General features: G+C 50.7%; 2 protein-coding genes across 3 annotated transcripts; both read right to left on the bottom strand.

The window, feature by feature from the left end:
* Nucleotides 1-7472: 7472 nt before the first annotated feature.
* On the bottom strand, nt 7473-10106 carry cni (protein cornichon). The gene is made up of 5 exons (XM_018640821.1): nt 9688-10106; nt 8794-8862; nt 8111-8235; nt 7812-7943; nt 7473-7682 (listed from the first exon to the last, which is right to left on the bottom strand). Exons 1-5 carry the CDS (start codon nt 9760-9762, stop codon nt 7661-7663), a joined length of 423 nt encoding a protein of 140 aa, XP_018496337.1. The 5' UTR covers nt 9763-10106; the 3' UTR covers nt 7473-7660.
* Nucleotides 10107-11381: 1275 nt separating this feature from the next.
* LOC108864692 (pyrroline-5-carboxylate reductase 3) lies at nt 11382-14055 on the bottom strand. 2 transcript variants are annotated; one of them, XM_018640819.1, is made up of 2 exons: nt 13937-14055; nt 11382-12523 (listed from the first exon to the last, which is right to left on the bottom strand). In XM_018640819.1, the coding sequence occupies exons 1-2, from the start codon at nt 14032-14034 to the stop codon at nt 11707-11709; spliced, it is 915 nt and encodes a 304-aa protein (XP_018496335.1). In that variant the 5' UTR covers nt 14035-14055; the 3' UTR covers nt 11382-11706. The 2 variants fall into 2 exon arrangements, with proteins under 2 accessions (XP_018496335.1, XP_018496336.1); XM_018640820.1 differs by lacking the exon at nt 13937-14055 and adding an exon at nt 12668-12739.
* Nucleotides 14056-14507: the final 452 nt, after the last annotated feature.

Below are 14507 nucleotides of genomic sequence, written 5' to 3'. Positions count from 1 at the left end.
AAATCGAAAGGCGCACCTGCGCTACCATGAACTTGAAAATGACGAGAGGATATTCCAGGTACGGGGCGGAATGCGGAAAAATAAAACCTCTGAGACGAGGTCTGGCGGACGAAAAAATGAAGAAAAGCGTTGCGGGATCAGAAAGGTGCGAGAAAAAGTGAAAGATAGGCTGCTCGGAGTTTCGGCGCGGCGTCGGTCGACGCTTGCTTCCGCACGTGATTTTTGAACACTTTGAAAAGCTCGAATCAATGAAAGCCGACCGATGGGCTGCGATTCTTCTGAAGATGCGAACACCGCCGGAATGGACCAGATCCGTGTTGTTCGGAAGAATTGAGGCGCGAACCGTCACGAGCACGACCCGGACCGTTTCTGCGCGGTTTCTTCGGGTCCAAAGTCTGGCGAAAGATACATAGCCCGCGGAGGACTCGGTCAGCGCCTCGAGGAATCCTTAGTTCAGCTCACTGAGTTCACCGTACGGATAGCTGACACATCGTCACACATTGTAGCACGCTCTGCATCTGAGCGATGGCCGTTTGAATTCCTCTGATGCTCCGACGCGCGATGTCGTATCAGAGGTCGCTCAAGGGAACGTTCCGCGTAAAGGCTTCTCAGAGCGATTCCGGACGCCTCCCTCGTGAAGCCTTAACCACGAGCGATTGTGGGATCCGCGGCCGCGATGAGGTCGGGCATTTTGAGCGAAGCGAGCTCGTATCCGATTGGGACCAGTAACATCCACAGCCCTCGCTCGAAGTTTTCGTCATCTCTTTTTCAAATGTTCTGGAACTTCTTCATGGAACCCAGGAGAGATGAGGGCATTGCTGGAGGACTGCTACCCGTCAAGAGATAATACAACAATAGAGAACGAGTTCCGGAGGAAGGTGCTTGGAAAAGAAATGACGAGTCGCCGCGTCGAACTCTTATCTCTATCGGAAGGATTCGACGACTCTCGTCGCGCGATCCCCTCTTCTTTGTTGCTTCTCGGATCAGAGTAAAAAATCCCAAAACTGTGTTCTCTGACATCTCTCCGATTTTGTCCGGACCTCCACATTATCCACATGATTCGACACAAAATACTAATTTGTGGAACGACGTTTCGCGTAGCTTCGAATCAGCTCCGGAATCCGTTATACGGATCAATCATTCCAGTCTGGATTCTGATGACGGAGGAAGCGTGGAGACAGGTTGTCGCCTGAATACAACCCTCGATTCCCGAAACACGTCAAGATTGACAACAAGTTCGAGGACGCGCTCGAACGTCATAAAAAGAATTCTTAGATGTTCCTAATATACGAAAAAAGCCCTCGTAACGAGGGAGGGATCGCGTGGGAGATCAAAAGGTTGACTTGTTCAAAATATTTCGTCGAATCCAAGCGTGGAGGAACGAGCGTACGACCGCGAGAACCGCTGACCGAGGATATCAACGAGGCGTCCAGGGATGCTCCTAGAGGGAATCTTTCCCTTCGGCCGGTGTACTCACTTGAAACGCTTCGATTAAATCCAAAAGGCACTGTTCGGTTGATTCACTTCCGAATCTTGAATTTGAATCTCTGAAAGGTTTGGCACTCGGAGTTCTCACACGGCTTCAGTTGGTGTTGTTGTGACACTTGAGAAGAGCGGCACGCTCTCGCTGCAACCAGTAGTCGCACACGTTTTCCTGAGTTCCACGCACTTAAGCTCTGGCGCTTGATTCCTCAATGGCCACCTGATTGACCGAGGGAGGGTGTTCCCTGTGTCCGAGTTTCGCTCGGATTCTCAGTTCTGCCAATTTTCTACCCTCGATCGGTCGTCGTCGATACGTCGGTCGTTTGGGTTCGCGGGCTCATTCGATGGTGGTCCGTTCCATTCTATTCCATTTTATTTATCTATACAGGCAAGTGACAAATGCTGCTTTCGGAAAGGGTCGGAAAACGCTCCTTAGAATGATGCGTGCTCTCCACATTTGCGGTGAGAGGCCTGGCCGTGACGCTGCTCCAGCAGCGCATTTCCAGCGCGCTTCGTCTTTCTGTTCTTCCGTCTGGCGACTGATTCGAGACGACAAGTCTGAAGTGATCGTCAATTCTGACCGCGAGCGCTGGGTGCTACGACTTCTGCCCTCATTGGACTGGTCAGACTTTCCAGCAGTTTTCTGTTCTCCTGAGTGCGATCATACACTCACACATGCTCACAAAAACGGAGGATACAACTGGCAGCGGCTGGCAAAATCAGCGGCGGTCCCGGAATCGAGACACCACGGGCATCATCACTGTGCTGTTGCGGAACTCAGCCTCATTTCCCAGATACGCGAGCCGGATGGCTCGGTACTGGGATCTCTGCTTTTTCCTCTCTCACCCCTCTATTCTCATCGCGACTCTCGCCGGCTCTGGGTTCAGACTTTCTGAGAGAACACCCTCGATGGAGCAAGAAAGCATTTGACGGGAGGCCGAGCTCCTCGGTGGATGCGGGTCAATATTCAAAGATGACAAAAGGAGTGATGTGAACGCTGACATAAGGCCCCCGATGGGGAGCGGGAGCTATCCGCAGATATTTCCAGGAATCGGAAGGAGCATTCCATCTTCTACGGGCGCTTCTGTCCCGGGGAAGGGAGGGGAGCGGGGTCGACGGGAGGGAACCAGTGATACATCTTGGAGGTATTGCGCATTCCTCGTCGCCGCGGAGAGCTCGAGCCAAGGATCTCAAGATTTCGAAACCAGTTCAATGGATGATCAACGCTCCTCTGAAAGAGTTGAGCCAAGAACGCGTAGCCTTCACGTCAAGACAGAAGTCGGAACCCAGAGGCTCGTCGCGACCGCCAATGAGACAATGGCTCAAGTATGCCTCGACCAAGAACAAGAATAATAGTTACAATTATTTCTATTGCATAATGCGATCCGCCGCCGCGTCGCATCCTCGAGTTTCCGCGCTACCATCTCTGATCCCAGCTTGCTCACGTGCGTGATCAGTGCTTCATCGAAGCACAGCAGCACTTACAATGTCTTACAGCATTGGTCAAGTCATGGATAGAGGCAGCTACCATATTCGTACGCTTTTCGGAAAAGAAGGGTGGGCAGTTGGAATCGCTGAACGGGGAATTCGAATTCATTGATCGCGGCTCGTTGGAACTTCTCCCCAGCCTGGTTCAGTCTGCCCCTCTGGGATGGACAGTCTGAAGAGCATTTCCTCAGCAGGGATTCATTCTCGTCGTACGTTGTATTTCTCCTATTCACCACTAGTCTGGGATAGCTGCCAAACTATGCGAGGTGTACTGCCGCTCCAAAATTGCTCCCCCGCTCTCGTCCCGAATCTGTCTTCATGGATATTCATATCGGAGGCATTATTATCCGCGGAGGAAATTTGAATGAGGTCGGTACAATGCGATTCTGATCCTTGGCCCGATGTTCATTTTGAATCGCGGATAGGCATGACCATGTTGCTATAATCGAGTCGAGTCCGATCATGCAATTCACTCCCTGACATCATCCGTTGAATTAGGTGTAGATGCTCGTTCTCGTCCTGCCATTCGCTGTTACAATAATGAGAAGCAAGCGTAGACTCGGACCTAAGTACCCACCTATGAACAAACTTCACTTATTCTGCCGGTCGATGGACGAAGACTGCCAGCGCCTTACTTCTACACAGAGTGTACTGTTCTCTGAAGCACAACCCTGTGCTTTCAAGAAGCGAGGGCGCGGAAGTCGAGATCGAGTGAGGGCTCATCGGGGTCAGCGGGCACGCTGGGGCAGAATTCTCGCTGTCGGGGTCCTTTCTCTCCTGGGATGAACGAGAAAGACCTGAAATCTTGAACTTTTACGGATCGACTCGTCCATGTTTCGGAAGAGTTACCTACTTGTGCTCGAATCTCCAAACAACCGGTGTTGGGAAATCGCCATTCCTGTGGCTGTTTTCACATATCTTAAGCTTCGGGTGACTTACCCGATGAATAATGTAATTCAAGGGTTATGGATAGTTTCACGACTTTCCTCGATGCTCGCATGATATTTTTATTAGCCATCAAAATATTAATTTCCTTTCGCTTATCAGAGAATATCCTGAATATACCATTAATAAGATCATTTTATGGGCTCGTGAAAAAAATCTAGTGCAGAGGTCGGCTTGAGAATGATCCACGCTCGAGGGAACTTGATGATTGCGAGGAAGGACGCTCAGCTCAGTTGAGTAGGTAGGTATTCGTGCGACAGACTTTCTGAATAATGTCATTCATCTTCTCCGAGCGCCGAGCTCGGTTTTTCATCCCGGGGAATCAAATCTCGCCGGCTCAGAAGAAGTAGGGCCGTCGCTCTATTGCAGGTCGAGGATATCGTGCTGGTCCCAAGAGCGATTCAACGAGGCATAAGGTTTTCAGACAACCCGACGGAGGAAGAGTTTTTTACCTCGCGCTTCCCCGAAACTCCGACAATCGACCGAAGCTGTCTTGTCCAAACCTAGTCACGCATCCGGAATCATGCGTGACTTAGGTGGGAGAAGTCTTATTCTCCGTTCTAAGCTGTCATGTGAGATGTTCTGCGCGATTCGGCCCGCGAGATCTTGTCTCGTGCCCTGCCTAATCCGATCCGATCTCCTCCAGAAAATCCTTTTCCTAGACTGAGCTATTGGCTGAGTGAGTGAGCTGAAACGCTCGAACTTCGCTCCGATGTCACATTCAAACACGGATACATTTTGCGACCGAGTCCAGGTCCCTGCTAGGACCTCCCGAGTCGTGAAATCGGCTATCGGCAGAGCGGAATGGGACGGTGACGGGTGTTGCACCACAAGACTATGACAGCGGAGAAGTATTCAGTCTCGAAAACTCGGAACATGGATTCGGCGAGAATTCGGAATGAGTCCCAAGATTCCAGAGCTTATTCTCGGATGAAACTTCGGCCGCATGTAATTTCCGGACAAGGATTCGTTCCGCGAAAACTCCAAGTTGGTACAACCGTTCTGTGCGCTTAGAGAACTTATATGTCGCGGGAAAGTTCCCGTTCCTATCCATATGAGCAGCTGCAGACCATATGTGGAATCGTACGGGAGATTCCATGTGAATTCAACCTCGATCTTCGATCTGCCGATCTCCCTTCGAAGGATATCAGCAAGACCGGGGACGGACTCTCGCCTCCGAGCTTGGGGAGTCCTATCAGCCATCAATTTCTGCGGAGGCATCCAATGATGACTCCCGAAATTCGTAGCACGTTCTTCCGCACGAAAAAGCATTGAGAACTTTTTCGAAGTCGATCTTTTATGGCTCATCATAAAGTTCCCTTATCTTATCGAGGATGGTGAGCGCGGCGAAGGTCGTCTTTCGCTATTCTCGCCGCGAGGTCAACTAAGAGAATGTAAGTTCCGACCTTTGACCACCTCCGATAGCACATCCAGTGCTTCGCTCGTTGGCCGACATCGGATTTCAATATTCCCCTATTCCAGCTCTCGGACTTGAGCCTTTCTGCAAGGAGTCGATCCTCAGAAATTTCGGCGTCGCAGCTCCTCGGCAAGGGGTCTTCCAAGGAAGGGATTGAAAATCCGACGGAGCAGGTTCGATCTGTGGCCAGGTTAAGCAGATCCACTGTCTGCGCTTCCAGCAACGAACGATCGTTCATCGGAGTTTAATTTTCTCGGAGATATCCAGGTTCAAACGGAATGACCAATGGGCCGATCGGGTGACACAGAATGATCAAACGATTCCGCTCATGTAGACTGGAGAGTGAGCATCGAAACCACAGAGATCGGGGCTGTTTGACACTGAAGATATAGCTGCGGTGGATCTGAGAAAATATTGTTGGAATTACGTAAGACTAACGATTAGTATTTTCTAAGAAGTTTTCCTGTCCGCAATGGAAGAAAGACCATGGGATCTGTCGAACGTCGCATGTCGTGTTCGTGGTCTTGGAATCTACCTTGGCAGGTATAAGATACATGTCATTTGTTTGCGGTTCGACGGGAGCTCTCGAAAGCAACGCGTGGCAGACCTTGAGACGATCACATTTCCGAACTCGAATCATCGAGCAAATCTATGAGAAATTGATTCTCATGTTCTCACCTGATCCTCGACCTCGGAATGCAGCTGGGAGCTCCGACGTTGACCGCACGAAATCCTCCGGAGCGCAGTAGTTCCCCTCGGTACGCTCGACGTATCCTGCTGGGATTTCATGGAATTTTTCGAGCAACGGCGTCACTTGGGGTTGCACGTGGTTCCATCATCGGGTGAGCACTTATGCTACCGTGTCCTTCGAATTACAATGTGGCATCATTTTCCCGTCGGAGAGGTGCAAAAAGCCTCCCACGAATCCTGAATCTCGCTCGAAGGTTTTCTTCCACTCATGGGGGTGAGAGGGCTCTTGGCGGAAGACTGGGAGCTTGTTTTCATGGATTAGATCTGTTTACTGCGCGTTGCGTCCCTTACGAAGAGCTGCCATTGGACGGCAATCGATGATTCCCTGGGTAGACGACCGAATCTCCCCGGACGACCTGAGGACGGGACTCACGAGGAAGCGAGCTCACTCCCCGATCGGCACACTCAGATTCCACCATCGATTTCAACAGACTCAGAGGCTTCGATTCCAGATGTGCGGATTTCTTCGCGAGGGAAGCAGCAATACTTCTCCAGCGAATCGGCTCGTGGTCAGACGAGCCGACCTGATGCGGTGATTCCGGGACAATTTAACTAGATTTTGCTTTGAATCGTTTACTGAATGCTACCGCTTCTGATCCGGTCCGACGACGACTCGTGGGTTAGATTTAACTCCTGATTCTCCTAGCTCAGTTTCATGGAGGCCCTCTGCCGATTCGCCTGAGCTCTCTTCCCGGCAGAGTCTCAATTCGGGTCGTTCATCACTGGGTCTTGAAACTTGAGTCGCGTCCTGTACAGGGACTCGATCGCGTTACGTTTAGGCAGTTTCGCTCGAAGCCATGCATCTGCAGCTCTCGTCAACAACCTTGAGCACCATTGGTAAATTTTTAATTCCTCGTGGCCTTCGCTACGTCCTAGAGTCGAAAGAGGATCCCATCAGAGCTTAGTTTTCGTATCTGCGAAATATGGCTACTGGCCTTATTCATCCTGCTCAGCCGTGGAGTTGTCACCTTAAGACCCCCTGTGTTCGATTCCGCGCGGACAACGTCGAATGCTAATCAAGTCGTTCTCAACATTCGAGTCGAGGCAGCACCCGCTTTGCTCTCGCTCATCTGGAAGAGACGTTCGGAATCCCACAGCGCATTAGAATCTTAGATTCGGCGGGAGAATTGTCCCGAGGGCTCCGAGGAGTCAACCCTCAGCTCGACGGGGACTCTTGAAGGTCATTTTGAGGGTCTGGCTGATTCCGCCCCCATGAACGGTCTGGGAACATCCCGAAGGGAACCTCGAGAACCAAGCGCCACTTCAATTCGCCTAGCATCGAATGAAATCTCTATTGCAGCTATACACATTCCGGGACTTTACCCGAAGCCGGCCCCGCTGATTTTTCGATGGAAAAAAAAATTGGTGTAGGTAACAGTCATCTTATCTCTCAGTCAACCATCAGCTTCACAAAATAAGTTTATTCTTCTTCTATCACCTTATGTATAGAGCTATATACACCGGGTATTGCTATCGTGGGCACCAAGCTTTCCAATGAGGCGACGGAACTCCGCTCCGAAACTTTGCAAAGTCTTCTACACAGTTTCGGGCAGCTCTCCCGATCACTCATCCCAAATCTCACATAAGAGAGCTCACAAGCCTGGAAAGGGGCAAACGCACGATGAGTATAAAATTAATTTCATTCCTGCGTGACAGGAACGTCGTTTCATCGAGACGACGTGCAATTCTCAATGCCCATCCTAGCGACGCGGCGCGACGAAAAACTCACCCGTAGAGGTAGTAGAAAAATCCGAGCAGGTAAAATGCCATTTTCACCCATCCTTCTCTGACGGCTTGGTTGAGTATATTCGCGTTCAGTATTATGGTAGGATCGTATATGCCTGGACCACTCATGACGGGTCTGGAATAAGAAAGAACGAGATTCATAAATCTTATGAACGGAATGACGAGCCTCGATCCTTCGAGTGATTGCATGCAATTTCTAAGGGAATAGGAAATCCCGGAACTGGGATTTTGCGTCTTTACGGCCAGGCTGCCTCCATCCATCAATCAATCAATCGATCTCACCTGTTCATGTACTTCATTAAATGGAAGGCATCGAGCGGAAGATTTATCAACACCGTCAGGAACTCTCCCGCGAGTAGGAACAATACGGTGAAAACAGCGTGGATGACGTATTCGGGAAGAATCAGCTGCAACGTCAGATTAGTTTGTTCAGTCATTGGCTGCTCGACTCCTCTCCGCAATCGCCTATATCGATTCGAGATATTCTGAGAGATCCATTCTTCTATCTTCTCAATGACTCGGAACAGCGGTGCGGAGCGAGACATCTATGGAGCTACACTACACGTGGTTCGCGAGCAAGGGAGACTAAGGGTGAAGATATCGACTCCGATCGAGTATCGAGTGCATGCAATAGCGTCAGAGCCCTTCGTTCTGATGCGCTCCCATCTGAAAATCTATTTCGCGCGTCCAAGAGACCGGCTAAGGATTCGCGCACCATGATCGCTGATGGTTGGGTGCTACATTCAACCGCCGCTACGATAGAACCCGAAACGATCTCTCCAAAAACCAGGGAGCTTCCGCGACTAGTGAGGATACTCACTATTCAATGACTGTGAAGAGATCATCTTGGACTTATAGAGAAAATTGGTGTCTTTGTCTTATTTGGAAATCGTATCTGTGACATATCGCACCGATTGTCCACAGGCTAGATCACTAATCTAATCAAAGTGAAATCTTCGACTCACCACGTTGAGGGATCGACATTGCTCGATCGGGTTCTTGTAACTGCACTTCAATTCGTCGAACGCAATCACCTGCAAAGAAAACAAATTTTCGAGATCGAAGTCTCAATCGTCGTCAGAGAATTCCGTGAATCAATAGAGGAGTGCGATCTTCCTCGTTCCTCATTCGGTGACCTTCTATCACTGAATCCGATTGGCGAAATCGATGAAGCGCTTCTGGCTCGATGCAAAGAGCGTATCGCCCTCGGGCTCCACCTGCACTTCGCGTTTCAGTAACTAGCTCGCAGAAGGAAGACGCTCGGAAATCGAACCCCGATTGAGCTTGAGCCCCGATTCAGGGTCCCATTCATGAGTTCCCGAGATACATCTTCTATACTCACACTCGTGGCTCACGGGCGTTCAAGATTCCAATCCGGGATGAAACCTCGAATGGAGACGCCCACTCCAGATGGAGTTTTACCGACAGACGTCATTTCCCGCGTCTTCCGGTCAGTGGAAGCTCTCTTCGAGATTGTCACCGAACACGCTACAGAATGAAGTCGGCTCTTGAATCAGCATCTTGTTTCGAACATCCCCGCATATAATAAATATGTATAGGATCTTTATAGTCGTAATTTAATTGTCGGTGAGTCACAATCGGCGCGAACCAGAAGGAATCAGCAGCTCCGCGAGAACTTCCCCCCGCCCAGGTCCGTAGATCTCACTGGACATTCGACTTGATTTGGGGAGAACTCTAATCACTGTGGGTAGACTCTCAGGATTCGCGGCTCCGATCGAGGAACCACTTCCGAGCTGTAGAGACGACGTCAAAGTCGAATACTCGTCCCCGAGGCCTGGGCAAGGAGCTAGAGAGAACCGACGGAGATCGGCGAAAGATATAAGCAATTTCGAACTTACATGGAAGACTGCTACGAACATCAGGATGCCATTGAGTATCATCCCGAGCCCATAGCACACGGCTGCGAAAACCATTGCGCTCTCGGTGCTTATGCTCTCAGTCCTGAAGCGAAGCCGGAGCGATCTCGTGGAGTCCTGTCACCGGTCGTGGACGATCGGAAGACAACGCAAGTTCCCGGTCACTTTCTTCTCATTAATGAATGCAACGACCACAACTCCTTCGCGAAACGTTCGGCCGAAAGGCTACGACTTGAATCTTCTCCTCGGAGATCCTCTATCCCAAGCTCTAGCCTGAGAAACTCCTCAATCGCGACCAGAGAGTCTATGGTCGTCGGTGCGGGACTATGAGCTGCGCAGTGCTCACCGCTGGTTTCTGCTTTTGTTGTTTATCCTCGAGCGTCAGCGGCGCCTACGATTGCGTGTTCGTCTGCTATCGTGTTCCTACAGCACACAACGCCAAAGAAGGAAAGGGCGTGCCAATCTCACTGAGGGCAGCCGCGCACCTTGAGAGTTGGTCCTCGCCGTTTCAAGCTTTCGAGTCTTTCGGGAAAGGTCAATCTTTGGACTTCTGGTAACCAGCGAGACCTTATATTCATCGTGAACTGACCCCCCCCCTCTTCACGATCTTCATGACCTTTATTCCTATCGTCGGGGGTCCAGTCACGGTCCAGCTTTCAGCGGAATTCTCGGGCCCAACTCGATGAGCTACCTATGATTCATCTACCTTGATTCTCCTGTGAGAGGAGAATCTCTCGACGCCTGTCCAACCTGTGCGATGATGGGAGGGAGGCAGAAGGGAATGCAATTCCAGGTCCTCATCACATAGACTTCCGCCCTTCGTGTCGTGATCTCCACGGGGCTGAGGATCGAAAAGAGACCAATGAGACGCGGACTCTCGCTCATTACTCATTATTAACAACTGGCAAGGAGGGCGCGTCGCGCCCCACGTTCCAGAGGAGCTGTGATGACATCATAGTGAGAAGGCTGTTCATCTGCCATTAAATCACGATAACTGGAGAAATGCATGAATCTTGCATTTGAGCAGCCCGAAAATTATATCTCGAACTCTTTGAGGTGATTTGGCATCGATTGAAGAAAAAATTGAAGCCTGTTCGGAGGACGTAAGCGCTAAAAATCGGTTCGGTGACAGCCAGGCAGCCAGACAGACGTTGTAGTTTTATCCTACAGGGGCAGGGGGATAAACTCCGAGAATTCGCTGGAATCTCCATCCCAGATGGATCTGGGGTCCCGGCAATAAGAGCAAGCCGTCGATACGTTCGCTCGGCACCGAGAAGGATCAAATGAATGGATTTTCGGTCTCAATCATGGATCTCGATGGATGCGAAGCCATAGACGGCTTCGTCTGTCGGAGATCTGCGCAACCGTGACGTCGAGCGAAGACATCAATCAATTCAAACGATTGATGGAACGTTATTTCAACCTGGAGGCCCAGATGTACGTGACGACTGAACTCCAAATATACTTCTCCTATGGATTTCTGAAAACTTGGATTTGGAAGGATCTGCTGCGTGGTGACGGGTGACTTAATCATATCCTCACTAGTCTCCGAGGAGCTGCCTTTCAGAGGGAGGGAGTAGAAAAATCATTCGAATTGGAAAGCCATAGGGGTTATCTATCGCACATTTTTTTTGAAACCTCATAGTTCCCTATCGGGCACCGAAGGAAGACACAAATTTTCCTGCTATGTAGATCATATTCATTCAGATTTTGAGCACAAGAACTTCAACGCGCTGAAGGAGCTCAGCGGACCCGTATATTCAATCAGAAAACGTTCAACGGGACTCCAATATTCCACAAGACAACATGTGAGCAATTAGTGGAGTCGACTCTCAACTAGATATGAGATTACTAGTGATTACAGAGAGTTTGAGCTCACGATCAAAAGGACCTGAGCTCGGGAAGTCGAAGATGGAACCACGTTGACAAGATCTTATTCCGGGAAGTTCTTGAGGAATGCAACGTTGTCTTCTCCGGAACATCGAGAGTTGAGAGATGAATCTATTGACTTCCTCTTAACTGCAAACTTTTCTTAGTAGTCGCTTCGATGGCGTCCATGAACAGAGCACGTACGGCGCCTTTCTCCAGCACGTGGATCCCACAGATGGTGGTGCCGCCAGGAGAGGCGACCGCATCCTTGAGTTGTCCTGGATGGTAACCCGTGTGTGTGACCATCCTAGCGGAGCCTTCGACCGTGGCGGCTGCGAGTTCGATGGCGAGATCCCTCGGAAGACCCATTTTGACAGCACCGTCCGAAAGCGCTTCGATCACCATGTAAAGGAAGGCGGGCCCGCTACCCGAGAGCGCGCAAATCGCATCGAGCTGCGATTCGGGGACCGTCTTCACAACTAAGCAGCTCGGCTTCAGCAATTCGAGCGCTAGTTGTGTGTCCTGAACTGGCACGCCTGCGCCTGGGGATATACAGCAGACTCCTCTCGAGACCATCATCGGCGTATTCGGAGCGCAACGGATCAGTTTCGGAGGCGGATCCTCCTTCATCATACGGGAGAGTCGCTCGAGCGGTATACCGGCCAACACGCTAATTATGAGTTTGTTCTGCCAACTGGTCACTTCCCGAATCACCAACTCGCACTGAGACGGTTTCACGCAGAGGAACACGACTTGGCACTGGGACACAATGTCGTTGTTGTTGTGGGTGGTTCGACACTTGAGTTTTTGGAAAAACGCGAGATTCCGATCCGTTGGAGCCGATATGAAGATCCTGTCGCCGGGGTAACTGTCGAGCAGGCCTTTGACGATCGCCTTGGCCATGTTGCCCGCCCCGATGAATCCTATGTTCATGTTCTCGTCTCGGGACCTGCGTGAAAATTATTTTCTGAAATGATTCGATACTGGAGCCTCATATTCACGAGAGCGGGGGCCTTAGCTATTGAGAGCTCCGAGAAGGTCAAAACCTTAATTCGAGTCCGAGCAACTCCAAGAACTTCACTCTGACACTTACTTGAACATTTGAACGATAATGATTCTCCGACAAGATTATAGAAAAATCAGGAGTGAGTGTCGCTCTCAGTTTGACAGGATGCATACGGGAGGAGGGTTTCCAGAGAAGCCTCAATGGCAGCCCCTCCCGGTGCCCTCAGGTGAGCTACGGTCGGTGTTGGCATATCACTCTATCGAAGAGGACGCTGTCATCCTCCCGACAATGGCGAGCCTTCCGGCGGAGATCTGAGTACCGCGACGCAGACGCCGGCCGTGATATACGGTGTCGTGCCGGACAGGGAGGCAAGTCTCTATGCGCGATCAAGCCGCTCCCTTGGCACGACCCCGTTGGCGCGCGCTCATAGATTGGCACGAGAGTTCCACGCAGCTTGGAATCTGCGCCCCTTCAAAGAGGGCAATTACTGATTCTCCCCCAGCCATCTGATCCTATCTGGTTCATCGAATCACCAGATGATTTTCAGAGCCGATACTCGACAAAACGATTACTTGACAACAATAATGCATAATCCAGTTACTATATATATTCGCCCCGATCGACCAACTGAAGTCGGGAGGGGAGCATCCGCTCAAGTCGCGGCCGGGAGCTCAAAACACCCTCACGAGAACCCTTGGAGGAAGAGCGGTGCACGTGAATCTGTTCATCATTTCTCCGGCCTACCTCTCCACAAATTGACAGATATGAGCGGGAAGAGAGCGATCCTCACTCAGTCTCCTATTCGACTCTAGCCTGCGCTCAAATCAGGTAGCATCCGTCCGAGGAGGCGACTGTGTATGAAAGCTCCACCTCTTAATATTCTCCGTCCTCCTGGTTCCTGTCGTGGTCTCGCCTTGAAATGGGTCACCTCGACCTGCCGTGAGTCGGGAGCTACCGAAAAAGAATCACTCCTCTCGGATTTCATGGAGCTCCGTGACCTCTTTCGAATTTCGAACATGCTCAAGACCCAATTCAGATTGGGAGCTCAGAATTCTTAGAGAAAACGTCGATTCGGGATCGCCGCTTTAGAGCAACCGCTCAGGATAAAGTCTTCTCCCTTCTCCAAAGCACGGGGAAGGACATCGGGGAGCGGCGAATAAAATGATCTTTCCCTGTCAGGAGAGGGGGAAGAGCTCCTCACGTGGATACGGGGCTCATCCAGACACACGAACCTCCGGAAAAATTCTGACCCGAAAGAATCGTCCACACGTTCCAGATCGTGGGAAGTTGAACCGAGAATGCCGATGGATGGATTAGGAATCCCCCTCCGTCAAGGGGGGGTGAGAATGAGCTTACTTGTTCGAGGGTTCGGTTTCAGATTTCTGCCCAGTCTCACCCTCCATCTCTAATTTAGGGTCTTTCGCAGGAGTCGGAGACTGGAGCTTCTTATCCATAGTGGATCATAGAACGACGATGCGTATCCAGGTAGCAGACGGAAAATACATAGACCTGAACGCGTGAGGAGGAAATCGCGAGGAGGAGAACTCTCCGGAACGCTCGCCTTCCATGCCACGACCCGAAATGACGTCCTCAAATTCGGAGCGCGAGGACTAAGGATAAACTGAGCAATCATTGGCTTGATCGAGATTATCGAGACCTTGATCGAGCCCTCAATGGGAAAAGATGGGAAGAGTGTCTTTATGATGAATTCAGGATGATGGTACGGTAAGTGGGGTCACGATGATGATCCCCGTCGATGAGCGCGGGCCCACAGAATCGGTTAGAGGGATATTCGGCTCATTGGATGAATGATGCGACTAAAGACTAGAGCAAGAAGAAAGAGCAGGGAGATGATAAGCGACGCGGTAGCTATCTATCCGTCTCGGCTCGATCTGATCCTCCATGCACTAAATGCTGGAGGATGTCT

This window comes from Galendromus occidentalis, unplaced genomic scaffold, assembly GCF_000255335.2.
Source record: "Galendromus occidentalis unplaced genomic scaffold, Mocc_1.1 scf7180000077501, whole genome shotgun sequence".
Taxonomy (NCBI): Eukaryota; Metazoa; Arthropoda; class Arachnida; order Mesostigmata; family Phytoseiidae; genus Galendromus; species Galendromus occidentalis.
This window is presented reverse-complemented; position numbering and strand designations above follow the sequence as displayed.